The sequence below is a fragment of the Sceloporus occidentalis genome, unplaced genomic scaffold (genome assembly GCF_023333645.1).
Source record: "Sceloporus occidentalis isolate IW3139 unplaced genomic scaffold, rSceOcc1.0.p SCAF_6, whole genome shotgun sequence".
Lineage (NCBI taxonomy): Eukaryota > Metazoa > Chordata > Lepidosauria > Squamata > Phrynosomatidae > Sceloporus > Sceloporus occidentalis.
In genome coordinates this window covers 20,116,486-20,132,296 of record NW_028316986.1, presented here as the reverse complement: position 1 = coordinate 20,132,296, position 15,811 = coordinate 20,116,486, and the positions used below count along the sequence as shown (strand labels likewise).

General features: G+C 40.5%; 1 protein-coding gene across 2 annotated transcripts in view; it reads left to right on the top strand.

The window, feature by feature from the left end:
- LOC149310464 (lysophosphatidylserine lipase ABHD12) overlaps positions 1-15,811 on the top strand; it is a 51,341-nt gene that overhangs the window by 21,178 nt on the left and 14,352 nt on the right. For both annotated transcript variants that reach the window (XM_089528992.1, XM_089528993.1), the window contains exons 2-6: positions 372-496; positions 2,570-2,675; positions 11,488-11,607; positions 12,772-12,802; positions 13,906-13,951. In XM_089528992.1, coding sequence (XP_089385118.1) covers positions 372-496; positions 2,570-2,675; positions 11,488-11,607; positions 12,772-12,802; positions 13,906-13,951 — 428 coding nt within the window. The remainder of the gene's footprint in view (positions 1-371; positions 497-2,569; positions 2,676-11,487; positions 11,608-12,771; positions 12,803-13,905; positions 13,952-15,811) is intronic.

Here is a 15,811-nt window from a genome sequence, read left to right as displayed (position 1 = left end):
TAAGCTTCCCAGGTCCAAGACAATTTTTTCCTGTATTAATATGTGAAAGATGAATATTACAGAAAGTAATGATAGTATATAAACTTGCCTTCATGAACCTGAAACCCTCAAGGTATATTATACTATAATTTACCATGCTGGCATGGCAGAGTGAGAGTTATGACTCGAAATACCACGAGGGCACCAGGTTGGGAAAGTTGGTGAACACTAGCAGTACATTACAGATAAAGTAGTTTATAAAATAGTAGCTTATGGAAACAGGAAGCTTATGGTATAGGAAACTAACTGATGTAACAATTCATCAAAAATCTTTTAAAAGAATCTTTAAAAAATGTAGCAGCGCTTATATTTCCTTCCCTCCTCTTTTACAGGAGACATGGAATGTGGTTTCGGTTTCGGAAAGTAGTAATCTGGTTGTTGGGAGTATACATAGCCATTCCATTTCTAGTAAAACTCTGTCCTGCTATTCAGGCAAAGCTCGTCTTCCTAAATTTTGGTAAGAAATGTTCATCTCTGTTTTGCTGTATCTTGAAACCATGTGGACATTTTAACATACAATTTATTAACCTTTAATATAAAAAAATATGCCTTTTAAGCCCTTGTACATTAAATTCTGGCCATGGAGTGGGCAATTGCAGCAAGTCTATGGGTCAGCTTTTTCCCCCTGGGACACTGTCAGTGTAAATGGACAGCAAAAATGCCTTTCCTCCAAACCTGGAAGTGATTAGATGTCATTTTCTGTTTTTGAAAAACATGCATTTTAAATGTTAAATAATGTGGGAACCAAGCAATTTATTTAAAAAAAATTCTATTCCTGAAGCCTTCTAAAAGACAGAACATTTTTGGTTGGTTTTTTTTTATGGGTAGGGGGAGTTCCAGGAAATCTGGAGCTGTCAAGGGTGACAAAAACATCCTTGGAGTCTGTACTTTGGTCCCGGGGCCTTATTTGGGTCAACCTAGTTTAGCATTTGCGGTACATGCACCTTGAATGCCTCAAGAAGCTGTTCACTTATTTAGGAGACAATGTGAAAATATGACACAGGAAGACTATTGCCTTTAAGACATCAGAGTCATAGTTATTAGTTATACATAGATTCGTTCCCCCCTTTTTGTGGGGGATCCATTCCAGACCCCCACCAGCACCACAAAAATGGAAATTTGCAGATATTCAAGCCCCATTGGCTTGAATGGTTGCATGCCCCTGTGGGCACATGCACCATTTTAACCCTCCTTGCTTGTTGGTCTGTGAAGGACCGAGACTGCAGACTCGAAGTCTGCGAAAATGGAGGGATGACTTATACATATGAAGATATCAGATTAGAATCTGTGGCCCAAAACACATGGGCAAATATGATGGGCAATATCTGTTGTATCCTGCCTACAGATGCAGCCTGTTCCTACCCCCAGCATTTAACCTGGTTTGGTGCGGCAATAGGCAGGTGTTAATGGAGCTGCCATTGCTGCTCTCTGTGCAGGTTCCTCCTGTGGCCTGTAAGGGTGGAAATTGGGTACCTGGCTTCACCCACATGGCCAGGCAGCCCCCATCTGACATAAGAGGCCATGGCAGGCCTTCATGGAGAACAGCGACGGCAGGTAAGGGGTGCGTGGCCATCTGGTCTATTGGCTATTGCAGTGGGGTTTCTGGGAAATTGTCGCAAATAACCTGCTACTTTAAACTGGGCTAAGGACTGACTGGGCTTGGGTTAGGCTGGATCTGCTGAAATGGCATCTGGTCTACCCTTTCCTTGCTTGGGGCTGTTGGCCTCCGTCATCTGACCAGGATGATGCCAGGCTGATGGGGGGTGAAACAGGTCCTATGGTGGTTCTGCAAAATTCACTTGCAGCTTTCTTTTTCTTCTCTTAGATTGTAAAACTGAGTGTGTTAGTAATCCAGTGTGCATTTAAAAGCACACAGCATTAACTTCTGTTTTATAAATTCCTCATGAAATGCTGATTGAGGAAAAACTTGATGTTGTCTAGAATTTGTGTGGCTGCTGACATCTGCAGAGAATATTCTAACTGTCTGCCTTCTCTAGTATTATCTATGCTGTCTTTGGTATAACCATATTCTGATCATTATGGTTAGCTGATATGTAGATAGTTGGTTTTTTCACATATTTTGTATGTACTACACAAGAAAACAATATAAAACAATAATGGCATTATCTTCTGAAACTTTCAGCTTTAAGTCTAAAACTATACAATTATGTATTCTGTCTTTAGTGTTGGAAAGAGGATAATTTATTAGTCTGTTTTGGCAACAAGAGTTAAAATTTCATAAGAACTTCTTTGAAGATAGCTACACAGTGAGGAGAAGTAACTAATAACTGGGAAGAGTTGATTTCTCATTTGTCCCCTTTAGTGCCGTTTGTAACCTTAAATAATTCCCCCTCTTGATGCTTGAAAATGTTCAGTAGTTTGTAGCCAGTTTACTTCTGAGTGATGATTGTAATTTTATTACATTAGCCATTGTGAAATTATATATTGATAGTATTTGTAAAAGCTGGTGCTTATACTTTGATCAGCAGGTAAGTAGAATGTTAAAGAAATGTTTGTTCTTCTGTTGCAGTGAGAGTACCCTATTTCATTGACTTGAAAAGGCCCCAGGACCAAGGTTTAAACCACACATGTAACTATTACTTGCAGCCGGAGGAAGATGTAACTATTGGAGTCTGGTAAGAAAGGCCTTGTTCTTCTCATTATCTATTGGAGTCAGAGGGGTTTTTTGGGTGTTTTTTTTTTTTTTTGGTATGGTCAGAAGTTATGGTTTTGATCAAACTGTTGAGAGAGCCTCCAACAACAACACCATGTATATTCCTGCGAATTTTGAATTTTTGTATTTGTGGGTGTGTTACCATTCATTAACTGTTGGTCATGCAACCCATCCTTCAGAAAACACCTCGTACTCTGGACTGCAGTTAAATATGTTGAGCAGCAAATAAAATATATCCAGCTTAAATTGCAAGGAAGGCAAATGATCTTAAAACTAAAAACTGTTCCATAAAGCTGGACGTCAGAATACAGAAGACCTAAGAAATTAAATTTGCTTTTCTTTTTGATAAAATCACATGGGGTTGTTTCCGAAAAAATCTCTGAGAACCAATCAAAGCTTACATAAACAAGCCATCATGTGACAAAAGTTACTACTCACTTACAAGTATTGTTAGAAATGGAATTGCCTTTCAAGAGAACGTCTTTGTAACTGATTTGTAGGGAAACAGTTTTTTGGGAATACCTACTCTCCTAGTAGTGGTGTAGTAGTTTGAGCATTAGACTACAACTCTAGAGAGTTGTGGAAACCTGCTGGGTGATTTTGGGCAAGTCATGCTTTCTGAGCCCCAGAAGATGGCAAAAGCAACCCCCCTCTGAACAAATCTTACCAAGAAGACCCTGCGAGAGGTTCAGTTTAGGGTCACCATAAGTTGGAAAAGACTTGAAGGCACACAACAACTCTCTTAGATATTATTTCATGATGTTCAGTGTTGTGCTGATTTAGCATTGATTTAATAACAAGGTAGTACATAAAGCTAGTTCTGTCCAAATAGAAAAGAGGTATATGGCTAGAATTCAAGCCTTTCTCCACACATCAATAATAGTTCTGAAGAAGTGGGCCTTGTAACTGTATTGTGAAGGTCTCCTGTTCATGTTTGCCACAACTGTGTGATCTTCCCATATATTTTATAGTGAGGTGTTATCTGTGAGCTTGTCATCCATGGATTTAAGCCTCTGTGGATGGCAAGCCTCATTGTTGCCAATGGTGGTGCATGCATGGGGATGCACTAGCAGATGTGTGCATATCGTGCCACCATTAGGGACAGTGGGATTTGCGGTCTCACATTTTTTGGCATCCCAAGAAAATAAATGGGTCCAGAATGGATTCCTTATGGAGACCAGGGTCTGACTGTATTCTGTTTCGCCACAATCCCAGTTTTCAGTCCCTCAAACAGTCTTTATTCCCACGCATCATATTCAGTTTCATTTGGCTGTTTTGGTCTTCCATCTAGGATTTATCGCTTAAAGGTTATGTGTACTGGAAGCTTTGGGGCTTCCCAAACTTGTTGTTATCTCCTTCTTTTGTGTGAATGCTGCTGTTTTAGGCTCCACAAGAACCTAGACTCAGAGAATGAGTTCACTGTTAGTATTTAAGAAGAATATATTATGTATTGTTGTGTATAACTCATTAACACCATCTCCGATGGTGAATTATGGTTCCTTTGCCTCACCCTCAAGAAAGGGCAGGGCGTTGGTTCTAGTGAGCACTTTAAGTGCATGGGAGAGATTATTTTCTATTCTTTGGGACTGTGGCAAATACTGATAGGGCCTAAACTTCATGAAAGCTTGTACAAAGATCTTGGAAATCAAGGAGTGTTAACCACCTGATTGTATTTAGTCCTCTTTACTAAAATTCCCAAGAAAATAAATATTCATATGATTTCAGCTTATTTTACAAGCTGCTTGCACAGTCCAGCCAGATAATTCAGTGAATTTGTGTTGAGCTAGAATATTCACATTAAATAATAGTTGATGCTTGAAATTGCTGGGTTTAGATTACTAAGATGCAGGAAATCATTGATCAAAATGTGTTTTTTATAACTGGATTGATTTAAATTTTCTCTTATTACATCATGGAGAAAAGTTCAAGTGGTATTCAGTGTTCATGTGATGTGAATGATCAGTCTGAGTGGGTGTATTTGTTTTGTGATGAATCAGCTTTTTAGATCAGTGGCAGTAAGCAGTTTTAAATACCATCTGCTAGTTTGCTTCTGGTTGCATCTTGTTTGTTTGTTCTCTTTCGGTGGAAACTGTCATGAAAACCTGCCACAGTGTGATATAATTGTAGCTTTCCAGAACAATCAATCTGCTACCTAACATGAATCGACTTGAGTTGTGTCCAGCCACAGGAAAAACAGAAGCTGATCCTTTCTTACTGAAAAACAGAAGTCATAGACTGAATTTGTACAACACTGACATTGTGTTGGCATGGCCCCATGTGATCTGCTCTGAATTGTATATGTGACTCAAACTCTCTTCAGATTTTTGTCTGAATGTATGAGAGCAGTAAGTGAACATGAATAGAGAATCACTTCAGACCTCTGTGCTTATTATGAAATGGTCCAGGACTGATGTTCAGACCCAGCATGTACAATTCCCTCCCTCTCCTTTGAGCTGTCATACATTTGGGCAAAGGTCTGAACAGGGCTTCAAGTACTCCTGTATCCACCTAAGACTACTTATAAGAGCCCAGTGGTACACCGCTACTGGAAAATACTGGACTTGATTTTTACTAGTTTATAACAGAAAGCACAATATTTCAGAGAGGAAATGGCATGCTTTCCTAGGTGAACTCCAGCGTCACTGAACAGATTCTTCTTCTTCTTCTTCTTCTTCTTCTTCTTCTTCTTATTATTATTATTATTAACCTTTATTTATAAAGCACTGTAAATTTACACAGCGCTGTACATACAATCTTTTAATTAGATGGTTCCCTGCCCTCAGGCTTACAATCTAAAAAGACACAATACAAAAGGAGAAATGAATGATGGTGGGGAAGGGGATCAGGTCCAGGGGTTCTTCTCTACCTCCGAGGCCTGGACCAAAGGAGATGGACTGGAAGGAGGGCTTGGCTTCTTAATGGATGGGTAATCTTCTTCCAGGGAGGCCTGTTGGAGCTAGCCTGCCTCTCTAGTAGGATAATACATATAAAATACATAGCAATACAGGAAATGATTCAATAAACAGGCAACAAAAGAACATCAACTAGCAAGTGACAATTATGCAATGCCTGGGAAGGCTTCTCTGAACAGGATGGTCTTCAACTCCATTTTGAAGCTGGTTAAAGAAGTGATGGCTCTTGCTTGTGGGGGAAGAAGGTTCCAGGAGTGAGGGGCAGCAAGTGAAAAGGGGCGAATCCAAGAAGGGGCAGAGAAAATCCTGGGCTGGGACAGCAGACCTTGACTACCAGAATGGAGGGCCTTAGTGGGAAGGTGAGGAGAAAGAAGGTCTGATAAGTAAGGAGGGGCCAGCCCATGGAGGGCTTTAAACGTCGACAGCAGGAGCTTATACTGAATGCGGAAAGGGAGGGGGAGCCAGTGAAGGGATGCCAACACAGGAGAGATGTGGTCAGAGTGGTGGGCGGATGTGATAATGTGTGCAGCTGAATGCTGGACAGAAATTAAAGGACGGAGATGAGAAAGAGGAAGCCCAGCCAGGAGGACGTTACAGTAATCAAGTCGTGAGACCACTAGGGCATGGACCAGGATCTTGGCAGTAGAGGCGGAGAGATATGGTCGGATTTTGGTAATATTGTACAAAAAGAATCTACAAGCCTTGGCTGTGGTCTGGATCTGAGGGATACATGACAGAGAAGAATCAAAGATAAAACCAAGACTGCGGGCTTGCTGGACTGGTTGAATAGAAATGTTGTCCACAGAGACAGAAAAGGAGTGTTGAAGGGTGGACTTAGGAGTAAAGACAAGAAGCTCCGTCTTGGACATGTTGAGCTTCAAACGCCGATGGCGCATCCACTGCGAGACAGCTTTGAGGCAAGACGAGACTTGCTGTTCAAGCCTTGGAGAAAGGTCAGGGGTGGAAAGATACAACTGGGTGTCATCGGCATACAGATGGTAGGAAAAACCAAAAGAGCTAATGAGTTTACCTAAGGACAATGTGTAGAGAGAAAACAGAAGGGGACCCAGAACAGAGCCCTGGGGAACTCCAACAGATAAGGGGACAGAGGATGAAGTCTGACTACCTGTGACCACTGCAAAAGATCTGCCTGACAAATAAGATCTAAACCAGTTGAAAACAGTCTGAGAAACCAAGGTCAGAAAGTATATCAACTAGAAGACCGTGATCAACAGTGTCAAAGGCTGCAGACAAATCAAGAAGGATGAGAACAGAGTAAAGGCCATTAGCCTTGGCCTGTAAAAGGTCATTCGAGATCTTAGTGAGAGCTGTCTCTGTAGAATGCCTTGGGCGGAAACCAGACTGAAAGGGATCGAGGATGGAGTTGGCTTCAAGAAACTCAAGACAGCAAGAATAAACAACCCGTTCCAGAACTTTAGAAAGAAAGGGAAGAAGAGAAATCGGATGATAGCTAGACAAAGAGAAGGTTTTTTCAGAATTGGGGAGATGAGAGCATGTTTGAAGTCCGACATTTCTGCAGTGTGTTTTGGGCCTGAGAAGAGTTGCAGAGTACCGCCATCATTTAAAAACACTCCAGCAATTTGAGCAGAGTTAGGATTGCCAGATTGGATCTGGGACAAGAGTCCTTTAACTTTAATGATAATTTAGAGAAGGATGAGGTACTATAAAGGAAATTATTGATTTGTTGTTGGAAAAAGTTATTTGTCCTTCCCCACCTTTCAAACCTTCAGCCATAGCTATTCCATCTCAACATATCTATTTCCTTACTGAGGAAGGAGGCAGAGTAGAGCACCTGGATCTATTTCTGTCAACAGCAAGTGTCCAGCAACAGGAACAGAGCTCAGCACTCCTCTGTACCTGTCTTCTCTAATGAGGCCATAACCATATTGGGAGGGGAATAACTGTGACTAAAAATTGGGGTTCAGAACGTAAGGGAGGACAGGTGTCTTCATTCCATCTGACGGATCTATCTTTATGGTACCTCATCTTTCTCTAAGACCTGTTAAGGAATAAATTACAGGAGTCTCATCCCTCTTCTGAAGCTAGTAGTCTAACAAGCCCATGCAGGAGACAACAAGGGGGCGGGTTGGAAGCTTTTAATCTAAAGGGTCTGAGATTTTGAAAAGTGCCAGAGGGCCTACTGGCCATGCAAATAACAACAACAACAACAACAATTTTTATTTATTTTTATTTATTTATTACCCGCCTCTTCCCATGGACTGAGGTGAGGAACAACAAATCAATTAACAACATCAATTAAATGTTAGGGATGGGCAATTTCCAGCCAGCTTAAAATTGGCCGTTGTAAAACCGCTGTTAAAAAAGCCCTCCCTAGACCCCCTGGTGCATAATAATTATCGGCCTGTCTCGCTATTGCCTTTCTTGGGGAAGGTGATCGAGAGGGCAGTTGCAATCCAGCTTCAATCGATCTTGGATGATACGGATTATCTGGACCCATTTCAAACCGGGTTCCGGGCGGGCTACGGAGTTGAGACTGCCATGGTCGCCCTGGTCGATGATCTCCGTCTGGGCATGGACAGGGGTAGCGTGACCCTGTTAGTGCTCTTGGACATCTCAGCGGCTTTCGATACCATTGACCACGGTATCCTTCTGGAACGCCTGAGGGAGTTGGGAATCGGGGGCACTGCGCTCCAGTGGTTCCGTTCCTACCTCTTGGGCAGATTCCAGATGGTGCAGCTGGGGGACGTGTGCTCCAACAAGAAGGCACTTACATCTGGTGTCCCTCAGGGAGCCATTCTGACCCCCATGCTATTTAACATTTACATGAAACCGCTGGGTGAGATCATCCGGAGACACGGGGCGCGGTGTTATCAGTACGCTGATGACACCCAAATATATTTCTCTGTGTCTCCGACTGATGCAGTGACCAGGGATGGCATCTCTCCTCTTGATGCCTGCCTAGACTCGGTAATGGGCTGGATGAGGGAAAACAGACTCAGTTTGAATCCAGAGAAATCGGAAGTGCTCGTGATAGGTTCCCCTGGTCCGGGATTGGAGGTTTGTCCACCTGTCCTGAACGGGGTCACGCTCCCCTTAAAGGACTCTGTTCACAGCTTGGGGGTGCTCCTTACATCTCAGGTGGATGCGACGGTCCGGAGCACCTGCTATCAGCTTCGGTTGATACGCCAGCTGCGACCCTTCCTGGGCCGGAGGGACCTTGAAACGGTGGTACATGCTCTGGTAACCTCTTGTTTGGATTTCTGTAATACGCTCTACATGGGGCAACCCTTGTACCATACTCGGAAGCTACAGTTGGTTCAAAATATGGCAGCTAGGTTGGTCACTGGATCTTCCAGGGCCACCCACATAACACCAGTATTAAAAGATCTACATTGGCTGCCTATTCGCTTCCGAGTGCAATACAAGGTGTTGGTTATTACCTATAAAGCCCTAAATGGCTTGGGCCCAGTGTACTTGGAGGACCGACTCTCCCCATATAATCCGCCCCGCCCACTCAGATTGGCCGGGAAGCATTTGCTGAGGGTTCCAGACTCGAAATATGCCACAACATCACGTAGGGCCTTTACCAGCTCGGCCCCTCAGCTCTGGAACTCGCTTCCCGGTGAGCTCCGCTCGGCCACCTCCCTTGATCGGTTCAGGAAGGAGTTAAAAACCTTCCTGTTCCAACAAGCCTTCCCCTAATTGTTCCCTTGTTAGCCTCCCTTCTTCCCCCCTCACTGTTACGGTTGTTGTACATTCTAAGCTAGCTGGATATTGTTATATTGTGGTTTGCACTGATTGTATTTGATGATTGCTATTTTAATGTATATTTCTTGTGTTTTTATCTTGTAATGGTACTTTCTGTAACCCGCCTTGATCTGAGGAAAGGCAGGCTATAAATAAATATTTTATTTATTTATTTAAATACATTAATTCAAACATGCAACAGTTTAAAAGGACAAATAAAACATACACATTTTAAAACAGTCTGCATTTAAAATTCAACATCTTAATTCACAAGTTAACATTATCTGGATAAGCTTGGTAGAAGAGACTGGTCTTCAATGCTGTTTTAAATTCTGAGCATGTATTCAGCGGTTGAATATTTTCCAGCAGTTCATTGTACAGTCTAGAGGTGGCTGAAGAAAATGTCCTCTGGCTGACAGTTGCCAACCTAGTCCTGGCTGACTGGAGTAAATGTCTGCCAGAGGACCTGAGCATATGGGGCGGATTAAATGGGGCGGATTAAATGGGAGGAGGCAATCCTGTAAATGGGAGGAGGCAATCCTGGACCCAAACCATGTAGGTCAGTGGTCCTCAAACGGTGCTCTTTAAGGGTTTTTGGATGTCAGCTCCCAGAATCCCAGACTAACATGGCTGAGGCTTCTGGGAGCTGAAGTCCAAAATCTCTTAAAGAGCATAGTTTGGGGGCCACTGGTGTATGGCTTTAAAGGTAATAACCAACACTTTATACCTTGCCCGGAAACTAATTGGCAGCCAGTGGAGTGATTTTAAAATAAATGTAATATGTTCACTCCTGGATGTCCCAGTAATCAATCTGGCTGCTGTGTTTTGAACTAACTGAAGTTTCCAGACTTGGTACAGAGGTAGCTCAATGTATTGCAAAAGTCCAGGCTTGAGATTACCAGTGGGTGCACTACTATCTTTACGTCCTCCAGCTCTAGGTAGCGGTGCAGCTGGTGCAACAGCCGAAGCTGATAGTAAGCACTCCTTGCCATCACATCTGTCTGAGCTGTCACTTGGATCAATGGACCCAGAAGCACCCACACCCAAAACAAATAATAATATTGCCCGAAGCTTACAATTTCTTTTTCTCTTCATTATTTTGTTTCTACAATCTATGAGTCAGCAGACAGATTGGAACAACTGAATGAGCAGAAAGTTGTACGACACATTTTCTAAATCCTAATTTTCTAATCCTAATTTTCTTCATGTGTCTGAGGCTCTTCTGTTTTATCATATTTGAAAGAGAAGTTTTCCAACCTAATAAATACTAATGGTCTTTCTAAAATAATTTATTAAAACAGCGTTAGACTGACAATCTATGGAGTTCAGAAACATGGGGGGAAACACACTAACAAATTAACCTTTTCAATAAATTAACAATCTCACTCCAAAAAAGCTCTGCACATGCCTCTTTGGCACCAATAGCTTCCAAAGGGGTTTTTTTTCCCCCCCTTCAAGATTTAGCAGGAAAGAAAATTCCTCCTCCACATCTGTTCTCATACAATTAATTAACCTGCCTTTGCCTAGCTGATATAATTTGCATTTTTAGAAGCTGAGACTTAAATGTAAATAGGCAAAGCTTGTCTTTTGTGTCTTCATTCTTTTGCTGCTTCAGAAATGAATGCAGGATTTTCTTACAATGATTCTGATAATGAGAACAATATCTGGACATATAATATAATGCCTGTGTGTTTGTTATATTCCATGTAATCTCAAAAAGTATTATTCCCTCTCTCTTTCCCCACAAGTTTCTGTTGAGCAAGTACCTCCATTTGGTGTGTCTTCTCTGTGCTACTGTGTGATTAACTGTTTGATGTAAATACTGGCTAAGTTTCCTCTGAGTCATAACTCTGGTTTAATAAGCTTTAGCTGTTGAAATTAATTAGAAAGCATATAAAGCTCTGAAGGATAATAATTCATTAAAGGCTAAACAAGACGTTAGTGATATTCATTGGTTTTATGTATTGACTGGCTTCTTGGAGGTGTTGAAGAATGAAAAAAAATCCTGATATGTATCTACGGTGCATAATTTCTGCCAGATTTTATTGGTTATTCCTTCCTCTTGGCATCTATAGAGTAGGAGTAGAAAGTACAGGGAAACAATAAAATCCCTAACTTGCTATTTGCTTTTAGGCACACAGTTCCTGCAGCACTATGGAAGGATGCTCGAGGCAAGGATCACCTATGGTATGAAGATGTTTTGGGTTCTAACCACCCAGTGATCCTTTACTTACATGGAAATGCAGGGACCAGGTAAGACATAAGAAAAACATTTGGACTGCAGAGATAATAACATCTTGATTCTTATTGGTTTTGATCATGTTTGGCTCATACTGATTATTTCTTGTTTTTATTTATGGCATTTCAATTTTATACTGCCCTTCACTGAATAACATTTCAGACAAACATGTAGATTGGGCCCGAATCTTATTGTTTGTCCCAAATAGAAGTTTTTATTTTCCTTTCAATATTAGATATCAATTTAGGGCCTCAGGAAGAGCTCTTAAGACATGAGCATACTGGAAGGGGAAGAAGTGCTCTTTCAGTTACCTCTCTTCCAGGCTCTGTTTTCATTAGTCTGCACAGGTGCACAAAACTATTACCTAATTCCAGTTATTAACCCTTATAGAGAGACCCATTGAAGCAAAGGTATTACGTTCCCAATTACTCAGGTCCAAAACACACTGCAGAAATACTCCAGTTTGAGACCACTTTATTTGCCTTGGCTCAGTGCTAGGGAATCCTGGGAATTGTAGTTTATTGTGGCACCAGAGCATTCTGACAGAGAAGGCTACAAAATGACAGTTCCTAGAATTCCCTAACATTGAACCAGGACAGTTAAAGTGGTCTCAAACTGGATTATTTCTGCAGTGTGTTTTGGACCTTTAGGACAAACAATTGAATTTAGGTCTCTATTTATAATAGTTGTATTTAGGCTTGTATTTGTAAAAATGAGGCATGTTCCCTTTTCCTTAAACATACAAACAAACAAACTTTCTATCTTGAAAGATATGGGAAGTTCTAGACTAAAGGGCAAAATTAGCCCAGTATGTAAAAATGAAGCCCTAATGCACACATTATCTGTGGTCACAATCTAGCCATAGCTATGCACTTCTAAATGTGATAAATCTCAGTTGAAGAGGCTTGCTTTTCAGTAGACATGTCCTATATTGTACAATGAGTTTTGTTAAGTTTGATGTGGCTTATTCTCAGATATACGGATGTAGAATTGCAGCATTAAGTATACGCTTGACAGCTCCATTGAAAGCAGTGGGGTTTCAATGTGCTTTTTTCTGTTTTAAGAAGTTGTTCTGTTTTAAGAGGCAGTGTCTTTTTTGTATTGAGATGTTTGGGAAATAATGTATCCTCTTTGGACATGTTAAACTAATGTGTAACTTTCTCATTGTCTTTTAATAGAGGAGGTGATCATCGTGTGGAACTCTATAAGGTTAGAATTGCAAAATTGTTGTCCATATGACTTATATACTAGTAAGATCTATAGATAACTTAGGCGGGATACAAACCGCCATATAGTACGTATTGTATACGTACTAGGGTTAGGAAGGGGCGGTGCTTCCGCACCCCCCTAACCCTAGTACGTATACAATACGTACAAGATGGCGGCGCCCCTTCCACATGGGCGCCGCCATCTTTACGTACTGGACGCATAGCGTCCAGACATGTCGCGGTGACTATGACGTCCCGAATGCGCCAGCGGCGCCTCACGACGTCATAGAGGCGCCACAAAAAGAAGCTCCGAAATGGAGCTTCTTTTTTGCTCCGCGCGGGAACCGCGCGGTTTGGCTGCTGCAGCTCCCGCGCGGAGCAAATGGCGCCAGCAGGGGAACGTCGCAAAGCGGCGGTTTGTATCCCGCCAAAGTTATTTGTGGTTACTTCAAGCAGATATTTGTATTTTAGTTTCATATAGAAAAACTATGAAAAAGTGCTGGAGCTATCAGATTAGCAAGTTGAAAATTATGTACCTTTGGACAGTTCTTCACTCACCTTTACGGCCTTCAACAGAATCTTCAACAAACTTCAGCTGTTTTTGGAGTTTACTAGTTCATATTGCAGGTAGAAGATTGTATGTTTAGCTTTAGTATTTTAAGCTTTAGTAATCCATTTGGGTAGTGATTCTCAAATGATGGGGTGGGAACCCTCTGAGGGGCACAAAAGTTGCTCAAGGAAGGCAGGAAACTCAGAGGCCCTGATCCGTTTTTCTCCTCTTCCCAAATTTTTTATGTATAAAATTTATACATGTGTTGAGTTGAATATTGAATTTACTTAAATAAAACTGTTCTAATTTGAATAATGTCGTTTCCTTATAAAATGTTAAAATATGACTATATCTGTATGTGCAAATGAAAATATGCATACTATATAAACAATTTTTTTTCATATGTCACATAGATGTAAAATAAGATCCCAAGGGTAAAACATTTGAGTACCACTGTATTAGAGGACAGGATTGTGTTCACGAGCTTTTAGATGCTTTTCACATGTTCACATGCTTTCAAAAAAATCTTATTTGTGTCTGTTTTTTGTTTATAGGTTCTGAGTTCACTTGGTTACCATGTAGTCACATTTGATTATAGAGGTATGTTTCTTAGTTTTGAGTGATACAGTGGACCCTTGTTATATGCTGGGGTTTGGTTCCAAGATCCCCCGTGTATAACAAAATCCGTGTATGCTCAAGTCCCATTAAATATAATGATATAGCAAAATGGTGTCCCTTATAAAAAATGGAAAATCAAGGTTTGATATTTGAAATTTATACTTTTTTTGAATATTTGCAAACCGTGTATGCTTGAATCCGTGTATAAAAATCCATGTATAAGAAGGACCGACTGTACTTTAAATTGTATCTAATGTTTTTGTTGCAACTTCCCCACCATCCATCTCAGTTTTTTCAAATAAGAGCTTGTATTCATTTAACAAGAAAGCTTTTGTTTAGCACGATGCACTAAGAGCTATGCCAGGAGGTTGTAGCTTTTAAGGGCTGCAAGTATCCCCTCCCCAGTTTTTTATTAGAGAAATTTACAAACACATTAAAGGTTTCCAAACAGAAAGAGACAGTGAGTTGGGGTATGAGTATCAGATAGCAAACATAGTATCTCAGTACTTCAGAATGACCTTCCCAGAGGTGTATTAAGATAATACTGGATTTCTTTCAGAGGGGTGAGGTTCAAAGGCATTCAAAATGCCTTTCCAGAAGGCTGCTTGTTGTAATGGTGGTTTGGGACAATGTGTCTTCCTGTTCTTATAGGAAAGCCATATCTGGATGAAGATGTCATAGCTGATGAGGCTTTTTGAAGCTTTTATATTGTGCATCACTTTTTCAGAAAGAAGAGTGGTTCAGATTCTTTATTATTATTATTATTAACCTTTATTTATAAAGCGCTGTAAATTTACACAGTGCTGTACATACAATCTTTTAGTTAGACGGTTCGTTGCCACCAGTTATCTATTGTGAAATTAGCAGGGTGTTTTTTTTGTTTGTTTTTTGCTATTTTGAGGTGAGCAGTGGGTGAGGAAGAAAGCAATCTAGAGTTGAACATCAGAAAGAGCTAAGCTACCATTTTTGGTTGGCATATGTCTAATTGATCTTGGGAATCTTGATTTTTTATGAATAAATTTGTCAATAATTCATTGCTATACAGTGAATATGGAATGGAAGAAGCTTAAAAGTATTGATTAGAGTTTGAGTCTTCCAAGATTCTGTTTTTGAGTGCATCCAACTGGTGGCTGCAAGCATATTGTTTAGATAATAAGTATTTGGTATTGTATTCTGTGCTTTGGTTAGTTCCAGTATCTCCACTAACTTAAAACTGAATGGCTATTAGTGGCAATGTGGTGGCTGCAAGTCCTAGATTTGTTTGTTCATCTGAAGCTGTCATTTCATGTTCCATGGACTTACAATTTTACCTTATAATTTTACTTTTCCTTTGTTAGTCTTGTAAGTCTAATAAAATATAACATCTAAACAGGTTATTTAAAAATAAATGTTGTTTTACAACTAGCCAGTACAAGAAATATACTGTATGTCAAAAAATACAACTCTCAGTTTAGTCAGCAACCTCATTGTTGACCACTTTCTTCTCACCTGACCTAGTTCTTCCCTTACATCTGAGCAATTTAGTAGTCACAGAAAGAAACCAAATACGATATATTACTTTTCTCTTTTTAAGGTACCGTAGTACTTATTACTGCTATTCTCCACCTGTAGTCTGAACTGTTGCAGTTCAAACAGTATTATTTTCAATTTATTTTGCTATGTAGTCACAGTTAATTTTAGGATGAGATTTGTTTAACAATGTTTCAGATTGTAAAATCAATTGACTAAAATAATCTGGAACACTGGTTTTTATTTTGTGCCAGATTCATTTTATTTTGATGGATATTTTATATCTAAGCAGTTGAAAGGCAGTTAAGAACTGATCTCTTGAGTTGTGGTGTG